The 23750-nt window shown below is 36.4% G+C and overlaps 1 protein-coding gene across 1 annotated transcript in view; it reads right to left on the bottom strand.

Moving 5' to 3' along the window:
- Nucleotides 1-23750, bottom strand: part of LOC150078232 (GTP-binding protein 2) — a 134639-nt gene that overhangs the window by 43908 nt on the left and 66981 nt on the right. Inside the window, exons 3-4 of the mRNA XM_090384235.1 lie at nucleotides 22849-23039; nucleotides 6262-6616 (exon numbers count right to left, since the gene is read on the bottom strand). Of these exons, the coding sequence (XP_090240361.1) occupies nucleotides 6262-6616; nucleotides 22849-23039 (546 nt within the window). The remainder of the gene's footprint in view (nucleotides 1-6261; nucleotides 6617-22848; nucleotides 23040-23750) is intronic.

Raw genomic sequence — 23750 nt, 5'->3', positions numbered from 1 at the left:
ACAGCTTGTGTAGCATATCTGAGAGAATGTCTGTGACAACCTCAAGGACCACTTGTGCACTACATTCTTAATTGTGAAAGAATTTTGGGAAGCACCAACAAAAATAAAATATACATTTGCTAGGTCGATTACAGCAACGGTATATTCTCTGAACCTGTCAAGATATAATTTGGCTCATTTACCTCATACTTTGAGCTCACTAGAACAGCAAATTCAGAACCACATACCAAAATTAATCATAAAATAAATAAGCCACACAAATTTCAAAGAACAGAAATCAGAATGTTGTATGATGATATAATATCTTATCAGGAACTATGCAGCCTTGGTGAGCAAAAAGAAAGGACACAAGCATTTCAGTAAAAATGAATGAAGAAGTCAGCGCAACAAAGTCCCCTCCTAAATAAAGACTTGAAAACCAAAGGGAGCCCATGGATAAACCTTCTTGATGATAACACATCAGAAATGCTGGTACAAAAATATCCCATAAGAATGAACCCAATGGGAGGGACAAAAAATAAATAAATAAGCAGTATAAATTGCAGTTTTAAATGACTGTGAAATATGAAGAAATTGCCTTAAAAGGAGATTTTCTGAAGAACTTGAAAAGTGAGAATAATATTTAAACTTAATGAGAATATGGGCTGCTTGTGGAACAGCCAACATGTGTGGACACAGGTATGACACATTGTAAGTTCAAGTCTATATGCTGATACAAAAAAGGCATGGTCAATTATTAACCGTTGAAATGGTATATTGGCTGGAATAAAACTGTAAACTTTTGTCTGTGATGGTCATACTAAGTATAAAACAGAAATTTATTGTTTCTTGTTTGTTAAATAATAATGTCATGCTAACGGCACAGGATGAGGCTGCATACAGTGGCTGAAATGTGAATGGAAGGCACAGACCTCAAATCCTGCTGGTGCTATTCTGCATAAAGCAAAATTAGACCTCTAAAAATATAATTAACTGCTGAACAGGAAACTAAACATCTAACAGAGAACTATTTTTTTTTTAATTCTGAAAAGATTTTAGCAAGCATCAAAGGAAATCACTTGTGCCAGTACGACCCTTGATGTTTTCACAAATTATTCCAAAACCGGAATGACCTGCAAAATAAGAACAGTTGTAATACCTGCATCTGAGCTCTTGGCTCTCTATAATTTAAGTTCTAGAGATTAAACACGGCATATTATAAAATTAGTCCTTCCCCCCATTCTCTCTACAATAATGGCATATTTTAATGCAAGTTTTTCTCTCCAGTTATGGCATTCAGTTTCAACTTAAGTGTTTTCTGAATAACCAACAAAATAAAGAAATGTAGCCGCAATTTCACACCTTTTATTGTCATACTACAATTGCTGCCCACTTAGCCTGTCCATAGCTAACAGTTACAATACATAAAAGTCCATAAAGTTCTTTTCCTATTTTAAAATTTAATTATGTCACAATCAAAATACATAGAGCAATGCAGTCTCATGCAAATTATTATGAAACTGTAAAAGCTTTTTATACAAAGTATTATAAAACTCAAAAAAGGTTTTTCTCTTTTTTACAAGGTATAAGGCATAAAAATTAAAATACCACAAGAAGGCTGAATGTGTCATGTGGTTTGCAGAGTCAAAATATTTAATTACCATGAGATGAAATTATCATCTTCAATACAGAAAGGATCCTCCCTCCAAACTAAGTATCAGGAGGTGGATTCAGAATTTGAGCAGCAGGAAGTGTGACTGACCTGCTTTGAAGTGGACATCCACACATGTCTCAAGAAACCATTGAAAATGTCCAAGCAGCATTAGAGTGTAGTCCTCAAAAGTCAGTATATCAGGAAATGTGAACTGCAGTTACCAAAACACATCATGCAAAGTGCAATTACCAAAAACAACAATCCATAAAGTTTTGTATAAACAATTACGTATCTTTAAGCATGCAAAGTACAAAAAGTTTTGCAGCAAAATGACATTCCTCAGTGCTATGCATTCATTTCATCCATGCTGGCTTCAATTGATGAAGACAACAAATACCTAAAGAAAGTGCTTTACTCTGATGAAGCCACTTTCTGCTTTTTCTTTTGTAAGAAGAGCATCACAAGAAACATTTATCTCAACATGCTACAGCAGTCTGTGATCCCTCAAATGGAAGAGTTGCAGCCATTCATCACTTTTCAACAGGATGGTGCACCTCCACAATGGAGTGTGAATGTTCATCATTTTCTGGATGAAACATTTCCTGATAGATGGACCAATCACCTACCCTCCTTGCTCCCCTGACATCACATCCTTAGACTTCTTCCTTTAGAGTACTTCAAGGATTTTGTGTACAGAACACCCATTACTAACACAACCTTTATGTGCAAAGATAATCATGATAATCAAAACTTTGACTGCTAATATGCTGGCCTATACATGGCAAGACGTGGAATTTTGTCTTGATGTTCTAAGGACAACTAAGGGTGACACATGTTGAGATGTATTGAATGGCATATATAAAATTTTGGAGTTTCATAATAATTTGCATTAGACTGCATTGCTCTTCTTTTTGTTGTGACATAATTAAATTTTAAAACGGCAACGGAACTTTATGGATACCCTGTAATATCATTCCAATGGTGTTTGCTTAATTGAAAATGTTAAGTCCAGAATTAGATACTTAGTTTCCTGTTCAAAAGTTAATTATATTTTTAGAGATTAATTTTAGGTGTCTTGTTTTTCTTTATGTGGAATATAATTTACATTTGAGGCTTACATTATACTCTTCTTTCAGCAGCTGTCTACAGCCTCATCCTTCGAATAATAATTGTATGCCATCATCACAGAATTATTACTTTTGTTCCAATATAACAATAATTTGCTGTTTTAAATTTTTCAGTTACAGAAAATATCCAGGTTCCTGTCTTTTATTACAGTTTATCTATTTAGTTACTTATTCAGTTTTTCCCTTCACAAATAACTCATTTTAGGAAAGATATTTTTTTAAATATTTCTGATTTAAGTTTTCATCAAGAGGGTGTTATCTACTAGTTTAGTTCATTTCAGAGCTTTACTGTCATTTAATTTTCAGAGCTTTACCCAGTCAACTACTCTGATTCAGGCTGCCACTGGGCTGAATTAACATGATTACTGAAATGCTATGTCCTTTTTGCTAAATAAGACCCTGAAGAGAGAGTGCTCTGGCAGATGAAATTCTGATTTATATTTTAGAGCAAAGTTTTTGGGAATTGAAGTTTGGATCACATTTAATTTCTTGATTAAGTTTGAAATTTAATTTTAAATTATGAACTACAGAGTGTTTCTTAAGTAACTGGTTAAGGAGAAAGAAGAAGTGTCTCTCAGCAAGTTCAGAAATATTCTTTTAATATTCTTTCATTTTATTTTATAAATTTCACAATCTTTGAATGCACTTAGGTCAATATAAAATATAAGGTAGCCTCACCAAATATATGAGGTTTGATCAGGAATTTCTAAGATTTTATTTATAACAAAAGAAGTGGAGATATGGGCTAAAATGACAAGTAAGCATGGGGAATGAGTTACCACATTATTTATTCAAGCCCCTTCTGGCTCCATGAAACCATAATAAGCAGTATGTTCAAAAGTTCAGACATATCCGAGGTCTCTGTTGAAATTATAAATGAATATATAAGTGGAACAGCATGTGTGCATCAAGTTTTCCGACTGGACTTCACTTTTTTTTATGAAAATCCAAAGCACGAGGTATTAGAACCTATAGTATTAAGTACCATGCATGGGGTGAAGGTTGAGAAGATGAAAGAAGATATTTGTTGACATTAGACTTGAACTTCTGTAGATTATAATTTTCAGGAAATACACATGAAGGAAGGCTGTTCCAGAAAACTGAGGTTGAATTAATAAATGAGGAAGAAGAAAAGTTGGTTCTGTGAGTCTGAAGTTGAACAGTAAAAGGATGTTAACTGGTTGCAGCAAGTGTTTGGATTGCTTTAAAAGAGACAGCAGGAATTATAGAAGCCAATTCAGAAGAACAACCCCATGGAAGTATCTATGCAGCAGAAACAATATGCCTATTAGACAGAGAGTGGGAGACTCAGTTAGAAATTAGTCATTAATTAACCTAACTGTCCTCTCTTGAATGGAATCTAGAAGCCTGAGAGAGGTTTTTGGGACACTGCCCAGATGTGAGAACAAAGTGAACAGAGTGAACAGCTGTTTGAAAGAAAAGTAATGCCGAGAGCGAAAGAGAAAACCTGGTTTTTTAGATGCAGAGAAAGCAATATTTGTAACGTGCTTATGCCAGGAGAGTCTAGAAGTCAGGGTAATCCCCAATAGAGATATATGATCTTGCCTAGAAATCAGAGTGTCATCGAAGATAAGCATAACAGCAGTCGAATCCTTTTTGCGAGATATAAGTCAGGACTCTGTTTTTGAAGGATTCAAATCAACTAAGTTATCTTTGCCTTACTGGAGATCAGCATAAAGGAACTGGTAGTAGATATTCGAGAAGTTGAAAATGTTTGTGCAGAGCAAGGTTTCTCAAACTAGAAGGTGGAATGCAATGTGCTATCATCAGCAAAACTATGGATAGGATTTCCGGTCAATGGAAGAAGACAGTTAGTAAACAACAGGAAAAGGGTGGAAGATACAACTGAACCTTGGAAAGCCAGAAAGCCATCTACCATCACCTGCAGTGAGCAGTCAGAGAGAAAACTGGATACCCAATTACAAAAAAAATTTAGTAAACCATAAGATGGAAGGTTATTTCGAAGAACTTTATGCCAAACATGATTGAAAGCCATTGAAATGTCAAGAACAACTGCTTGAGTTTCACCAAACTTTTCCACTGAATTTGACATAAGCCAGAATATCACCAGTGGATCGACACTGACGGAATCCATACTGGCATTCATTGATCAGATGGAAGGTTTCAAGATAGTTAAAGAGTTGGTGGTTAAATTATTTCTCCATTACTTTAGAAGGAGTAGAAGTATGTGCAATGGGATGATAATTGGATGTATATGCAGTAGGTGCCATATTTCAGGACTTACACATAAGGTTATACCCAGGGCTACTAAAAGACCCACCATCGTGAAGGTGCAAGCAGAAGATTTGGCTGTCACAGACCGACTGGACTTCACCTAAATTAGGTTCACTTGACTTGAGCATCATCCGAATATCGGTTCCATCAGCATCTTAGACTGCCAGGTAGCAAGCACAGCTTGGCATATCTGAGAGAATGTCTGTGACACCCTCAAGGACCATTGCTGTTTAAGTAGGGCTATCATTTATCAGTGGATGAAACATTTCCAAAATGACCAAGATCTGTTAAAGGTGAACAAAGATCAAGTCAATTTCGAGCAATGAGGAAATGGTTGCCAAAGTATGCAAAATATTCCTTCTAATCAGCTAGTAATTATGTCTAAAATCCTTGACATGCATAACATATCAACAAAATTTGTTCTGAGATTGTTAGACAATGACCAAAATGTTCATTGTAGAGAAACTGTACGTGGTGAGAAACTAAAAAGAAAAGTGTGGAAGTGGACCCTAATTTCATAAATTACATCATTAGCTGTAATGAATCACAGATGTATGTATATGACTCCAAAAAAAAAACTCCTGTCATGCCTTTGGAAGTCACCAAAGTTTGGTCAAATGATGCCTGTCCCCCCTCCCACAACATTCAGGGTATTTTTCATTAAGAATTTGCTCAGAATATGCTAAACCATGAATTATAAAGAGGTTCTGATTTAACTAAAGGAAAAATTAGGATGATTTCTCCACTTAAAAATGTACTTGCACTCTACAATCTACAGTCAAGAATTTTTAGTCCAAAAAAAAAAAAAATATTCCTCTAACACCTCATCCTCCATATTCACTTAAACTTATCCCATATGATATTTCTCTCTTTCCCAAACTCAAAATGAAGCATAAATGATAAAGATTCAATGATATTCCGACCATCTAAGAGAATACAGCAACAGAACTTAACCAGCTCACAGATGAAGACTTTTAGCAATCCTTTCATAAGCAGCTGGAACACTGGGACACTTTCAAGTTATGAGAGAGAACTACTTTGAAGGAACCACTTATAAAATTATTGTAAATATCCTAATATTTTTTAGAAAAATAAAATCTTAGAGCTTTCTGATTGGCCTTGCATAGTGTTCTTTTCGTGGTGCCTAACAAAATCCTTTAATAAATTTAGAACGTTAGTAAATATTATACACTTAAACCACTCAAAACAATGAGAAATTCTGTAAATGAATCACTTAAGTCTTACCAGTAAGACCAAATACAGTTGTGCGTAAATACTTTTGGTGTCCTGCTAGATCAATGAACGTTATCAGTTTTGAAGCCATTTCACAAATTTCTTCAGCTGTACGACAAGTATTATAAGTAACAGGCAGGCCATGAGAATCAAATCCTAAAATTTCTCGGCTGATACTAGAGGTGCGACCACTTTGAATTTCATGAAGATGACGAAATAAATTGAGTCGAGCACTGCCCCTTCCATTATCAGGTTCACCTTGCGTTAAAACTCCTAAAAGGGTACTCTTCCCAACATCCACATTACCTAGAACAGCCACTCGGAGCTCAATAGTCTGCTGATCATCCGGAACCTTTCGTACTAATACCTAGATAGTATGAATCAGAGCTGTAATACTCAATATGTTCTACGTTGATAATAATATTAGTAAATTAATAAGAGGAGTTTACCTCAATGTAGTACGTAGAACACTTCCGTATGATACCCTCCAGAAATTAAAACGGAAAAAACGAAAAAATCGACAACTTACCAGTACATTAAAGTAAAATATAAATAATTAAATAATCAATTTAACACAATTCAAAATCAATTTAAAACAATTAAAATTCAAATTAACGCAATTAAAAGAATCTAACGAAAATTGATTTTCATTCCTGTGATCACGACAGTCGGTCGAAAAGCATTGTCAGCTTCAGGAAGGAAAATCGTTTTGAATATTTTCGTTAGATTCTTTTAATTGCGTTAATTTGAATTTTAATTGTTTTAAATTGATTTTGAATTGTGTTAAATTGATTATTTAATTATTTATATTTTACTTTAATGTACCGGTAAGTTGTCAATTTTTTCATTTTTTCCGTTTTAATTTCTGGAGGGTATCATACGGAAGTGTTCTACGTACTACATTGAGGTAAACTCCTCTTATTAATTTACTAGTACTAATACCTAGTAAATATTAAAAAAGCAAAACTTCTACATAGGGAAAGAGAGGAATCTAAACTGATCTATTCATACATATCACTAGATGACACTGCATTCAGTTACTTTATGAAAGTCAGAAAGTCTACAATTCTTTTAACCCATTTCAACCCACTATATTTATTTGTATACAGCGGATATAAAATATTTTGTAACAGCATCTGTTCATACAATTTTCAAAATTATTGGTAAAACAAATTATAAACAAGTATAAAGTGATCTTTTCATATTTAGAATGTTATTTCTGTTTAAATAAGAATAACCTTAACTTGGGGGGGGGTCATCAAAAGACACACAGGAGATGGGAACAAACATACAAGAATTACAACCTATACATGTAACACTGTTCTGTGTTAAAATAAAAAGGAATGATTTTTTTTTTTTTTTTAATCATATGAGTCTTAAGTACATGTAGCTTGTTGAGTTGACCTTGTGTCCTTTGTGAAAATACTTTTTAAGAATATTTTTAATTTTAAAACCTTAATGGCAAAAGATAAATGACTGAATACAATTAAAATATGATGGGAAAATGAGAATCCCCTATCTCCAGGGACCACAAAGCACCACATCAGAAACAATCAAGGAACAGAGCATTTCAATTACCTATAAACCTGCCAAAAGGGCTAGGTTGAAAGGCTGTGGTTGTATGGTAACCAGTAGCAAAGTACTTACTTACCCAGTAAAGGCAGAAATTTTCCAAAAGATTACCTCCCATATAGAGTCCTCTAATGAGAATAAAGCCCACACCTAGAAAGGTTTCCTACACATCCTCCACTATAGTTCTTAATTGGATGGCACTGGCAAGTGAAATTCTTTATTCTATCATATCTTAATTGTAACTATCATTCATCTTTTGTCCTTTCAGTTCACAAATCCAGAAACACAAAAAACATGAGAATCAAAAAGAATCAAATCATCTTACTAGCACTGTGCACTTTCATAGTGATTTCAAAAATAAATAAATAAAATAATAATAAATTCTTTCTATTTCAATGCAGAGCAGTGTTTTAACTGAATAGTCCGCAATTCAGGCTTGCACCTTTGTGGTATAGAAAAATAAAAATTGGGGTGTGTACCAAATGAGTACCCTCATTTTTTTAAAAAACTGTTATAGATACATACAGTCGAACTTGGTTATAACGAGATCACTGCTGTATGAGCAAAAAGCCATAATGATTTTAATTTACGCGTATTCCCATACAATTGCTCACTGTTATAACGAGTGTACTACACAGATATACCGTACAAATGCAAACATTCTTAATTGCTTGGGTAGTTGAAAAAACCCAATTCTTGGAATAGACAAAAATGAAAGGGGCGACTTAGCTTTTATGACCACCCGCATCGGATTAGGGGCTGGTTTATGACCTAACCTTGTCCTTTGGGGGATGGGGCTATACAACAGTGCACTGGCATTCAGCTTGTAATTTCTATGGTCACATTACCCTATTTACAGATTGTCTTGTATTCACTGAACCACAAATTTATTTTGGGACTTCTAAGAATGTTGGAAACAATAATTGTTTGTATGCAGATCACTTTACTATCATTTTAAAGTAAAATCAGTTAAAAACGAACCCTTCCTTCGGAAACATGTCTACCAACAAAAGAAAGTGTCTCTCGATTGTGAAAAAGTCGAAATTATTCGCAAGGAAAAAAATGTTGAAGTGTGTAGAAAGTTTTCTTTGTCCTCTTCAACACTATTGACATTGTGGAAGAATAAACATGTTTACATATCGGTACTGGAAAGAACATAACTGAAAAAAGAAAAAAAAATTAGAAAGTGTGATGTTACAAACTTTGATGAAGCATTGCTTCAATGGTTCACTACACAAAGAAGTGCTGGATTTCCAATCAAAGATTCTGAAACAATTAAAAGTGTCAAAACCTCTCCTGGAGCTGATATCAGCTCAGACCATTGCCCACTATTAGGGAAGCTGGTTATAAAATTAAAGACACAAGAGTAAGGAACCAAAGAAAGGCTGGGACAAAGAAAAACTTAGCCAGCCTGTATATGGGAGACATTTCACAAGTACAACTGAAGAGCAAATGGAGGATAGTAATTTCGATCTACCAGATAGAGATCCAGAATCTGAGTGGACCTTGTTCAAGAAGATAATGACAGATGCTACAAATGCAATTTTTTGGGCAGGCCCAAAGGAAAGCCAAACAGCAAGTGATGACAATACTAGATCTAATGGAACGCAGGAAAAACTTTAAGAAGAAAGATGTAGAAAAATATAAGATGTATGACAGTTTCATTAAATTAGAAATAAGGAAGACAAAACAGATATGAATGGAGAGGAGATGTAAAAGGTTTAAATATCTAGTCCACAAAGAAGTGACGGAACTATGCAATGTCAGGAAAGACCATAAAAGGGGCCACATTCTGGATATAGAAACAGAAAAAGGATAGAGGGCAAGAATATCTGAGGGAACTATACTGTGAAGACGACAGACAAATAGGAAATGACAACACCCAAACAGAAGGCAAGCATCAAGACTTTGGTGGAAGAACTGGAGCAAGCAATTAAGTCAATGAACAATAAAGCAACTGGCATCAATAACATCCCAGCCAAAATGCTCAAATATCTTGGAACAAGAGGAAAACAACAGCTCCCCAATATTTTCAATAATATCCTCAATGGAGAGAAACTACCCCTTGACTTTCTGAGATCCATCTTTATTCCCAAACCAAAAAAAGGCAGACCACTGCACAACACTGCACAGCAAAATAGGCAGACCACTGCACAACAAGCCTCATAAGCCACTCTATGAAAGTCCTCTTGAAGATGATTCTACACAGAATTGAAGGCAAGATTCAAGAACAAATTGAAAGAGACCAGATGGGTTTTAAAAAGGGGGTTGGCACAAGAGGAGCAATATTTACTCTGAATATTCTGGAAGAAAGAGAAACTGAACACCAGCAGAACCCATTTGTCTGCTTCACTTACTTTAACAAAGCATTCGATTGCTTGAAACGGATACTATGGTTACTGTATCTTGCGCAAGAAGCGGCAATCACTGTAGAGGGGAAAAACACAGACTGTATACAAATCTAGAAAGGAGTGAGGCAAGAATGTGCGTTGTCTCCTATGCTGTACAATCTCTATGCTGAAACCATTATAGATCTACTACAAGATTCTAAAGAAGGAATTACTGTTAATGGTTCAGTTATCAGTAACCTGCGATACACAGATGATACTGCCCTCATTACAGCATCAGAGGAAAAGCTACAAACACTCGTCAACAAAGTGGTAAAGCCAGCAAACGGATAGGCTTAACAATTAATGCCAAAAAGCGAAAATGCCTTGCCTGGAATCAAAATACACTGTGGCAACTCCCCCATTGAACAAGTGAATAGCTTTAAATATCAAGGGAAGATCTTTACAAATAATAATGACCAAGGCACAGAAATTAGAAGCAGAATTGGTATGGCCAAAGAAGTATCTAAGAATCTTAAGAACTTCCTCTGTGACATGAAACTGGATTTCCAGAAAAGATATCAAATGGCCAAATGCTACACATGGAGCACTTTCCTACATGGATGTGAGACCACATCCTTCCGCATGACCCACTGGATGTGGGTCATGCGGAAGGCAGAAATCAGGAAACTGGAAGCCTTTGAGATGTGGATGCTCAGAAGAATGCTCAAAATTCTGTGGACAGATTGGGTCACCAATGGGCAGGTCCTTAAGAGGACAAGGACCACGAAAACACTACTAACTACAATTGCAAAGAGCCAAAAAAAAAAAAAAAAAACCTTCCCGTTTCACCCAACCATTCACTCCGAAAGTTTGTCTAGTTCAGCCTTGAATTTATTTAACCTGTCGACTTCCACAATGACAGATGCAAGTTTGTTCCGACAATCAACCACCCGCTGGCTAAAGGCAAATTTCACACAGATCCATTCTACAACTGTCTTTCCTCAATTTGAATTTATGCCCCCTCAAATGAGGAACCTGATCAAGAGGAAGAATGCCATCAGCATTGAGCTTGATCAAACCATTCAAGGCCTTATACACTTCAATCAAATCACTTCACAGGTCCCAAGTCTCCAGATGCTGCAATTTGAAGAACTTAAGCCTAACTTGGTAAAAGCAACCCTTTCTTCCACCGACTAATCTCATTGTCCTTCTCTGTACTCATTCTAGTAGCTCAACATCTTTCCTAAAATTAGGCCTCCAGACCTGTATGCAGTACTCAAGGAGTGGCCTGAGCAGGGATAAGGGATATTCACCTCCTTATCCCTGCTAGCAAAATTCCTACATATCATTCCCAAGACCCTATGAGCCACTCTTGCAGCCTGTCTGCATTGCTCAGAAAACTTCATATCTGACTGCACAATTATCCCCAGGTCTTTTTCATTCTCCACTACCTTGGGTGTAGTACCACACAGTTGGCATGTTACTCTGGGATTACTGCTATTCATGGGCTTTGCATTTGTCAATGTTAAACTTCAGTTGTCACTTCTCAACCCATCTGCTCAACTTTTCTAGATCCTCTTTCAGTAGTCTACCATTCATACTGTCATTAACAACCCTACCAACCTTCGCATCGTCTGCAAACTTGGACATTAAGCCTGATATATCTTCATCAAGATCATTGATAAATACAGAAAACAACAATGGACCCAACACGGACCCCTGGGGAACTCCATTAATAACATTTGTCCATGAAGAGCAGTGTCCACTGATTACTACTCTGTCTTCTCCAACTCAGCCATCCTTTAATCCATTGTAGCAACTTGCCCTTAATGCCATACTGCTGCAACTTCCATGTGCAACAGTATTAACAGTAATCTTGATATCAATCAAGATTACTTTTTGCATTCAGTTCCTTTGTGACCACATCACAGTATCCAATCAAATTGGTCAGACAAGACTTCCCCTGAACAAACCCATACTGTGTCTGAATTATAACTGCAGTCTTGTCTAGTTATAAAAGAGAAGATTGAAACCTCATGGATCATTTGTTTATTTAACAAATTATCCATCAAATTTCCCTTTTTAAATCACGGAAAAAAGGGAAACCATAGAATAAAAATGAATGGACATTTCTGTTGTTTTTATTAATGATGGCCGCAGACAATGAAGATTCTGCTGCTGTATGTATGTAGATGTTGAGGTCATTTAAATGTGCATCATCTTTTCTTCTCAGCTTTTGTAAAATAGATGGTAGCATTCATATTAACACGTGACACAGAAGCCTATGATAGATACAAGTTGATCTGTAACCAAGTTACAAAGGAGGTTAGGCAGGCGAAGGCAGATTACGAGAAATCCTTGGCAAGGGATGCAAAGAAAAACAGCAAAGAGTTCTTTACTTATGTAAACTCTAGAAGGAAAGGGATGAATCAGATTGGTCCACTTGATATTGATGGGTCAAGTGTTGATGATCCTGCTCAGGTAGCTAACAAACTAAATGAATATTTTGCATCGACATTCACACATGAGGAGTTATTCAGCGAGGGGAATGCCAGAGGTGTATTCAACTCTAGCAGTAAGCTACAGAATCTTGAAATAACTGGGAGTAAAGTGGAGGAGAAACTGTTGAAGATAAACACAAGAAAGGCACCCGGGGTGGATGGGATCTATCCAGTTATATTAAAGGAGGCAGCAAAGGAAGTAAGCAAACCCTTAGCCATAATTATGAGAGCTTCCTTGGACTCAGGGGAGGTACCCATAGACTGGAAATGTGCAAATGTGACCCCAATTCACAAAGGAGGATCAAAGGCTGACACAAGTAATTATAGACCTGTGAGCTTAACTTCTGTTCCAGGAAAATTAATGGAGGCACTGGTTAAAGAAGCACTGCAGGATCATTTAGACAAGACTTCAGTTATAGCTCAGACACAGCATGGTTTTGTTAAGGGGAAGTCTTGCCTGACCAACTTGATTGGATACTATGATGCAGTCACAAAAGAACTGGATGCAGGGAATAACTTTGATATTATATACTTGGATCTTAGAAAGGCTTTTGATACTGTTGCACATGGAAGACTGCTACACAAATTGGAGCAGTGTGACATTGGAGGCAAATTGCTGCTATGGATAAAGGGGTGGTTGAGGGGGAGAAGACAGAGAGTGGTAATCAATGGACACTGCTCATCGTGGACTGATGTTATTAGTGGAGTCCCTCAGGGCTCAGTGTTGGGTCCATTATTGTTTTCTGTATTTATAAATGATATTGATGATGGTATATCGGGCTTAATGTCCAAGTTTGCAGACGATACAAAGGTTGGCAGGGTTGTCAAGGACACTACTGACACTATGCTGCTGCAACAGGATCTGGAAAGGTTGAGCAGATGGGCTGAGAGGTGGCAAATGAAGTTTAACATTAACAAATGTAAAGTACTACACATGGGAAACAGCAACCCCAGAGCAACGTATCAACTCTGTGGTACAACACTGACAGTGGTAGAGAATGAAAGGGACTTGGGGGTGGTTGTGCAGGCAGATATGAAGTTCTCTGAGCAGTGCAGACGGGCTGCAAGAGTAGCTCATGGAGTATTGTCAATGATATACAGGAACTTTTCCAGCAGGGATAAGGAGGTGATTATTCCATTGTATAAGGCGATGGTCAGGCCACACCTAGAGTACTGTATACAGGTCTGGAGGCCTCATTTCAAGAAGGATGTAGAGCTGCTGGAACGAGTACAGAGAAGGGCAACAAGATTAGTGAATGGAACAAAGGGGTGCTCTTACGAAGAAAGGCTTAAGTTTTGCAAATTACAGTGTCTGGAGACTAGGCGCCAGCGAGGTGATCTGATAGAGGTGTATAAAGCCTTGAATGGTTTAAGCATGCTCAATGCTGATGGGATTCTTCCTCTAGCTCAGAAAAATCACCTGAGAGGGCATAAATTCAAATTGAGGAAAGACAGATGTAGGATAGACGTGCGGAAATTTGCCTTTAGCCAGCGGGTGGTTGGTTGGTGGAACAGACTTCCATCCCTTGTGGTGGAGGTTGATAGCCTAAATAAGTTTAAGGCTCAGCTGGACAGGTATTTTGAACGAACAGAGGGGTGAAGTGGAAGTGGTTTTTTTTTTTTTTTTTTGCTGATGCTGCATAAGCTTGCTTTCTTGCATCAAATGCCTCTACTAATGCTAATGCTAATGCTAATATGCTTTTTAAGCCCTTGTTACATCTACTACTACTCTTTTGTATATCCCCATATTTCTCATGGCTAATTATTACAATGGTCATTAAAGCTAATAAATTGATAAAAAGTTTCTGACAGATCCTTAGGGCTGCAGTGTTAGCATTTTCTAATTATTAATTTCTGGTAATTTCTGGATGCTAGACTCTAGATTCTTCAAATATAGTGACTAGCAACAGCTTGCAGATTTCAGATCCAACAAAATTCCTGCATCGATTTTTTTTGTATGTAAGTGATGGGAATTAAGTGCAAACATACAACATCCCTTGATTTATATCTTGGTCACCTAATTTAATTCCAAAATATGCAATGTATACATTTTTCACAAATGATATATCCTCCTTTCTTTTGCCACAATATGGCTACCACCAATGTAACGAAATATATCTGTATTCAAACAACCATGAATTGCCACTGTCAAAGACACAGAATATGAAAATCACATTAGAAAGATACCAGTTAGAAAAACTGCAAAAAAAAAAAAAAAAAAAAAAAAACACTTCAAAAGTTTATACAGCTACCCAACTTGCAAGTCTCAACATTTCTAAACATGTCTAAGCACAACTATACCTCTCAGTCACAAAGAAAGCAGTATATGCATACCTTTCACACATGAAATGTGTATCTAAGGGAACAATATCTACTGTTGGTAAAAAACTGTACATGATAGGTAAAAATGGTTTCAATTTATAGAATTAGCACTTAAAGTACATCTAGAAACCATGAATTTTGAAAACATCAAAATCTAAGCAGACCAGTGTAATAGATAATACTATTTGACCTTACTGAAATACACAACAATAATAATAATAATAATTTTTTTTATAATAATAATAATAATAATAAACCCAGCAAAAATACTGACCAGCTACACTGCAGTTATGGAGCAAATCCATGAGAAGCACCACAACCTGTACACGGCCTACATCAACTACCGCAAGGCTTTTGACTCCATGTCCCATAGCTGGCTGATAGAGACACTGAAGATCTACAAAGTCAACTTCCTTCACAACTTCCTAATACTTCCTAACACACTTCCTAGGAGAAACCATGGCAAAACAGATGGCCAACACCAGGGTTAAGAATATCATGACTAGACTGAAAGATTCATCCAAAGAGGAATCTTCCAGGGTGGTGGTTGTTGTTGTTTGGTTTTTAGGAGCATTAGCAACTAAGGCCATATTGCTCCAGGGATATGTGGTGGTCATTTCCTGACCTTTCCACATCCTCTGTATTTGTTGGTTATGGGCTCAAACCCCGGTCTAATCAAGAAGCGTGTGCTACACACTGCCACTCCTGCCTATGGAGGCATCTTCCAGGGAAATGCCCTGAGACCACTATGGTTCTGTTTAGCACTGTCTACCATGCTCGATAATAGCAAATACGGGTATACCCTAAAAGAAGGGTGAGATAACCTGTACGCCCTCTCTCACCTGATGTACATGGAAGACATCAAACTCTATACCACAACTGAGAATCAACTCCAATGGCTACTCTGGATCACCGAAGAGAACACAAGGTGATTAAGACCCACCCAACTGAGAAATACCATCAAAGATTGAGAAGCTTGCTAAAATCAAAGCTGAATGGCAAGAACAAGGTCCGGCCATAAACACTTACGCAGTCCCAGCACTAACGTACTCCTCCTTCAGGATCATATATTGGACCAACACCTAGCTGGAGGAGATTATGAGATTGACCAGGATAATGATGACCAAGGCATCAACACCACCCAAAGTCGACCTCGTAAAGAAGGGAGAGGACTGACTGACTGACTTCAATGAACAAGTAAAGAAGATAAGAACCTGTGCAATTACTTCCAGAAAAACAGTGCCAATCTACCAAGTAATAGGAAAGATAGACAAATGGCATATAACACTCAACCTCAAGGAGACCACAGACAGAAAAAACAAAGAAAGATGGGTGAAGAAGTCAGTCCATGGCATACACTACAATGGCAAAGATAAAATGGCTGCCAATGTTTGGATCACGAATGGAAGGCTCTTCCCTGGATTGCAGGCCAGGTTCGCCTGAACTAGGTTCCTCAGTGACATATACTATTGTAATTAGTGTCCTGCAACTTTCAGGAGAAGGGTTAAATGATATCTAGGCAGAGAGAGGAGTCTACTGCAGCCGCTATTTCAATTGTTGGCATTTCACTCTATGGTTTTCACATTCCCTTTGTTTTTTTTTTTTTTCACAGCAAGAGTACACTTGTGGCTAATTCTTCCTTTGTATACCGCAAACAAGATGGTTTGGTCACAGCCTACAAACAATAAATTTTATAATCTTTTTATTAATATGTATCTGTATTGCAAGATTGCATGAAGATAAGCACATAAGGCCAGAAAGAGAAAGAAAAATTAATAAATGAAGTGATTGATACACATGCAAAGAAAAAGCAAAGAATAAGATTATTATAATACTTGCATGTTTGATTATAATTTGTATGATTTTTTTGTGAATTTTAATCGGTGATTTTCATATTATTAAACTGTGATTATTGTCAGTAACGTGATTTTTGTGAATTGACTATTATATAGTATATAGTATTTGGATGTTAAATAATAAATATTTCCTTTGTTTCCTATTTTGTTTTCTCATATTCACTTATTACAATATTCATAAATATACAGATTTATTTTTAACATACACATGTTGTAAATATTAAATAATAATAAAAAATATACATATACTACATTAGAAGATGAAATGCACAAGGAATAATTTCTTGTGTTTAAGTAATTAACTATATAATATCCGTGTAGAAACACTATAGTTTACCCATATATTTGAACTACGTATGTAGTGTAAAGGCATCATTTTAATTGTATCTCACATTGTGGGTGCCTTCACAACGAGATAGCTGGTATTGCAGATAGCTGCAATACAAGCTATCTTGTTGTGAAGGCACCCACAATATGAGAAACAATTAAAATGATGCCTTTACACTACATATGTAATTCAAATTTATGGGTAAACTGTGGTGTATCTACACCGATATTATATACATATACTACATGTACACCCTCCCAGTTGCATGTACCCCTGAAGTTTACATCCCCCCCAGTGCAAACAGTGAATATTCAACACTGCTCCATAAGGATCTAAGCAATAGGCCTCCCAGAGAACACACTTACATGGAACTCCTGAAAGCCATGATCCTGAACACGTGTAGGATTGTCAGAGTTACTCACCAATAATAGTAACCAAACATAACCACTCCACACATCTGGTACCAGTACCCATTACAGAGTAGGAAAAATCCATCAGGAGAAGAAAGAGGATAACAAAATAATAATGATGATGAGACGTGCATTTTATGTAAGGTTCCTGAAAGTGAGTTCAACTCCACCAATTCCTCTGTGATGATACAAGTTCTTCCAAAAACAATATTTGCATATTCTAAAGAATATATTGTGTTGTTTGCCACTTAGCTACCAGGAAGCAGTTATCACCTGGAAAGCTTCCCAGTACCTGTCCCAGGACAGGTCATCTATTAAAATTACCCAGATGGTTAGGCCAGAGGAAGATCCTGCACATCCAAAGGAGGACAAAAGTTAAAACTTGTGAATACCAACAATCCCATACTACCAAGAGCTAAAACTAGTGGCAAAAAAAAGGTAAAGTGCAGCCAATATCAACCCACTGCAGGATGGAAGCCTCCTCAACAATTCATGCTGAGGGAAATGGACTATAATCTGCCACGCTGGTCCATTGCGGGTTGGCAGATTGACCATATTCAGCAGTCAGGGGCTTGAACCCCGGTCTACTCAAAGAGCGTGTGCTACTGCACTCCTGCTCCTGACCACTTGGATACGGAGGCGGTATCAGAGACAAATCTTGCTAGCAATTCTGTCCCTTACAGGGAGCCTCCAAAAAAAAAAATTAGAAGAGTAAAGTAAAAAGGAATGCTAGAAGGTAGCACAACAGAAAGAATCCTGGACCAAAGGGATCAGTGCAAGCAAAGGTCAAATTAGGCTTTAGATTCCACAAGGCTGATGAAGCAACCCAGAAGCTGCACAGGATAAAGATATTGGTAACATCAGGAGAAAGAAAACAGGAATGATGTTGAAGTAGGAATAGTAGTAATGTAGTAGCTGGAGAATTAATTTGGCTGTAGAAATAGCAGTTGAAATACGGAAATTAAGATGAGGTTTCAATTTAGATCTGAAGATTAGTAGGATTCTTCAAAAGTGATGGCAAGCAGACTTTCTGTAATTAAAAACTGACTTGGCAAATGCTTTTAGAACATTAAAATTTTTGTAGCTTGAGAGTAATAGTTTCCAATTCAGAAGAAAGGTTAGTGATTAGTGTGGGTGGTGCCTGACGTAGGTCATTATACAGAGGACAACCAAATAGGATATGTGATGAGTCTTCAGAGTCACCACAGATGCAAGAAATGGAATCAGATAAATTTAAATTAGACTAACTTTGCATTGAGTGTCCTGTCAACAAAAGGAGGTAAAGAATCCAGAAAGAGCCAGTTACAAACAGCCCTGTCAGAAGCAAAGTGACATTTGGTATGAATTTTTGGTGTGATGAGACCTTTAGCAAATTTTTCTTGCCATTATTTGGTTAAAATGCTCCAATATCTAGCCTTTTCCTGCTTGAAATCAACACACTGATAGTGATGCCTTTAAATGTTCTTAAAAGGAAGGCCATGCCAAATGCAGAGGTATGATCCTCTGCAGATGAGATGGAGGGAGAGATAGAGGGAAGGTTCGGGTGATAACTTGAAGGGCTGAGGTGAACATGGTACTAGTGTGCAAGACAGCTAGAAGAAAGCAACTAGGTAATGAAACTAATTTATACTGGGCCTAATTATTACAAAACCTCTCTAAAACCCTAAAATGGAAATATAAAATTGCTTTTGTAGAAAATGAAATATCTTGATTTTAAGTACCAGTCCTGACAGAGGCAGCATGGCAGTAAAATTCTTAACTTTTTGTGCAAGATTTTGCATGTGCTCAGAAAATGAAAAGTGATCACTGACAATAACTTCAAGATGCTTAGTTTGATCTGACTAAAGGAAAGGATCTGCCATTAAGTTTAAAAATCAGTGGTCTATTATAACCAAACATTGCTTATATACTGTTCGAGTTCAGTTCTGGAATTCCCACAAAATAGGATGGAGAGGTTATCAAGCATAAACAAATTTCTGCACATTGTCCAAAAGGGGAGTTTGTAACAATCACTCATTTAGAACAAGGTTGCAAATCAGGGGACCATGAATGGATCCAATGGGCAGCCATGAGGGACTTCATGATGAAACTGTAATTGAGTGATCAACAAAATAACTTATGATGCTATAAAATTGTTTAGAGCACTATTTCCCTAAGGTGATGGATGGCACTCTCACACCACAAAGTGTCAAAAATGCCTTCAAAGTCAATAAAAATTATAACAATGTATTTAAAGGTGGAAATATCAAAAAGACAATGAAGTTCTGTAAAGACATCTTTGTAGTCAAGGCCTGAAAGAAATCCATGCTATAAGAAGGACATTAAATTAGCTTTGATTTAGAGGTTACAAATCTTAATGGGTATGAGATGTAACTGCAGTACTATTGAATGATTGCATTGGCCAATGTAATTTTTACCTCACTAATAAACTACCTGTTTGCAGTCAAATTTTATTTTTGTGTGAAGAATTCGAAAATAATTCTTAAAATTTCACATCAAGTCACAATTTCTACATATATAGGTTTTAGTGTTTACCCATAATACATATATCTTTTAACATATCAGTAATATAACAGATGGCAGTAATGTTAAGGAGGGTTAACATATTTGACCTTGTTTGCCTGCCTACCACACCTCTATTTCAGTATCTGAAAGACAGTTGTGATGTGAATCTGTATATATCTATTGCATATTGTTTGTTTCTTTTTGTGTTTTGCTTAACATGGTATTGTCAAATATTTAAAGAGAAGTGTCTGAATCACCGCAACAATTTCTACTGTGTGCCTGTGCATGTGTGGACATGCTTGCATGAAAACCCCAGAAGAAGAAAATCTATAGCATTACTAAACAAGCATATTCTTTGTACTTTAGTGGCAAGATTAGTTGTTGTTCTTTGGTTTTTAGGAGCATTAGCAACTAAGGCCATATTGCTCCGAGGATATGCGGTGGTCATTCCCTGACCTTTCTGCATCCTCCATATTTGATGGTCACGGGCTTGAACCCCGGTCTAATCAAGAAGCGTGTGCTACGCACTGCCACTCCTGCCCACTGGCTACAGAGGCGCATGGCAAGATTAGTGATCAAGACAAAACTTGGGTTCTGCATATGTGCTGTATTACCAGCACCACAAATATAACAATTCTGCATATGTGCTGTATTACCTGCACCACAAATATAGCAATGTAGCTAACTGGGAAAACTGAAAATATGTCTTTTGCTCTTCCTATGGAATGAAGAGGGAAGAATTTTTAACAGGGAGAAGTAATATAAAATACGTTCCACTGGGTGAGCTAAAAATGGTTCTTTCCACCTTTGCATATAAAGTTTGGATTAAAGAATTTTGTTAGAGCTCTAAATAAAGAAGGAAGTGGATTTCTGCTAACTAAAGGAAAGTGTTTTCCAATTCAACAGATGCAAAACTGAAAGAAGAAATTTTCATAGGGCCTGAAATAAAGAAACTTCTCAAAGATAATGTATTTGAAACAAAACTACAGGATACTGAAGTAATAGTCTGGTATTTATTTAAAGCAGTTGTGCATGGATTTCTTGGTTATTGTTATGTTTGCAATTTTTGGCATAAGAGCTTCCTGGACCATATTGTTCCTGTTCGTAATTTACTCGTGACTAGCTCTTCCAAAAACAAATTTTGATGATCAGAGATGATTATATAAATCTATGCATCTCAAGCAGTGAAACAGTTTATCAATGTCACGTAAACAGTTTGATAAGCACGTGTAATAAAGTTAATAGTTCCTGCAAGTTGGATAGAGAGGTAAAGCTAGATTTCCAGGCACCTGACTGCTTGTACTCCAGAGCACCCACATGAAAACACAGATTAGTACATACTTGTGAGAGGGTTAAAAATAAATAGTAGCATGATGTAAGAGGTTTTTTTTTTCATCTTATTTTTAAAATTACGTTTTTTATATACAGTAAACCTTCACTAATCTGGTTACAGTTAATCCGGATCAAAATATGAAAAATTCTGTTCACAATTGAGTACTTTGAAAGATGCATGGGATTTAGGAAGGCAGATTTGTAACTCTCACTGCATGCTGATTGACTGCACAGAGAAAATGATGTTCTGCACAGACAGAACATCATTACATTGTCTTGCGTGTTGTTCAGTATCGTTGTTGACTCTGAGTCAGACAGATGTTATTGTTTATATTGCTTCATTTGCGTACTTCTTTATACGTGCATATATATGTACATAAGTTAACATATTTTATATAATTATGGGTTCTAAAGAATAAAAAGTGAAATAAAAAGAAAACACTTTACTTTAACTATCATTAACAAGCCCAAAGTGATACAACTTGAAAATGGCATTCCTGGAAGGAAAAAAAAAAAAATTGCTGAAGAATTTGGTATTGGCCAACAGGCTGTGTCAGATATTAAAAAACAAAAAGAATCTATAAAGACATTTCCTTTAAAATTCCATGTGGGGAGTGATAAAAGCAATGTATCAAATAGACAAACATTAAAAAAGCCAAAGACGTGTTTGTTCTGGAAGAAACTGTAGTATTCACAGCAATGATCAAGTGGAGTTGGCGTGCGATGTCAATGCCACTTGATAAATATATAAAAAGACAATACATTTATCCATCTATCAATGGATAAATGTATTGTCTTTTATAGTTTTTAAATTAAGGCTCTACAGTGATATATTTTTTTATATATTTTCATTAGCACTACCTATCATTAAATAGCACTGCCTATCAATATCATTAAACTTTCCATTTATTTGTGTTCTAAGTTTTTTTGTCTTTTAGGGCTATCTTTTGCTTCACTAATCCAGATTATCACTTAATCTGGATGGCCTCTCGGCCCAATTACTCCAGATTAGCGAGGGTTTACATAATGCTACTTGTCACTCATTTGGAGAGGTTTGGATTCAAATTCCACTGAGGACTGAAGGAATTTTTAAAGGCCTCCTTCAATAGGAGATGAAGGAGGATTACCCTCATGCACAAGTGGCAGGTTCTTCCCAATGAGTTATTCTGGGTTTTTCAGTCTGAACAAATCCCCTCTAGTCTCCACTCAACCAACCCACCCACCAACTCACCAACAAATATGTATTTGCAATTCTGCAGACTGAAGTTACTTTATAAACTACTGACAGTCCACAGTGATTGGAATGTATATACTGTATTATATAAATCTCCAATTATGTTTACCACATATTGTGCAATTTCCAGATAATCGAACAAAATCTGGTAAAAGTAATTATTTAAAAACATTAGAGATTGTTATATATCAAAAAAATTTTATAACTACCTCGGCTGCTTTCCTTGATTCCTCTCCTACATCCCCTGGAACTGTCCGTTCTCTTAATACAGTCAGTGTAGCACCCAACTTCTCAGCCATCAAATATAAAGTGTGCAGTGATGCATGCATCTCGTCAGGACTCAGTCCCACAAGCATTCCTCCATCTTCTACCCCAATTTCATAAATGGCCTCCCCTTGTCCTAAAACAAAGAATGTATACAGATGTTCATTTTAACTCAAAACATCACAATGGAAACACAGGTTAAGAAAAATAAAACTTACTACAGCATATATGTGCATTTCCATTTTCCACTTTTTGCAAAGCCTTAACATTTAAAATATGGTGTTAGCACCAACATATCAATTTTATACTGTTACCAATCCTTCATATCAGTGGTTCTTAAACTTTTTTTTTAATCCCATGGCCTCCCCCATACTGCAGAACCACTGCATCTCTTGAAATCCCCCCCCCTTTGCTTGGAGACTGTCTTTTTACCCAACAGATGGCAAAGTGATTTTATAATTTGAGTATGTATCTGTGAATTATCCCAGTCCCCATATTTAAATGCTTAGAGCACAACTATTTTTCAATATTTCTAATTCATTTTTTCCCTCACTGGTCATCAAGTTTTACACCTCAACTTTGAAAGCAAATAGCATAGAAACGAATATGTATTTCTTGTTGCATTTTTTCTTGTCAGTAAAGAATAATGCAATCTTTGAGAATATATAATATCTAATATATTAAAATTACAGTAGTTTAACTTTAATTAAAATTTTAAATACAGTAATCTCTTGCCATTCACAAGGGTTTGGTTCCTGAAAACTGTCACAGATGGTGAGCTTAAGATCTGATGGAAAAATTGGCTTAAGAATTTGAGGCTGCAAGTGATCCTATGGAAGCACATAAA

This window comes from Mastigoproctus giganteus, chromosome 11 (assembly GCF_048544385.1).
Source record: "Mastigoproctus giganteus isolate SK-2022 chromosome 11, ASM4854438v1, whole genome shotgun sequence".
Classification (NCBI taxonomy): Eukaryota; Metazoa; Arthropoda; class Arachnida; order Uropygi; family Thelyphonidae; genus Mastigoproctus; species Mastigoproctus giganteus.
Note: the sequence above shows the minus strand (reverse complement) of the source record. Positions and strands in the feature narration are given on the sequence as shown.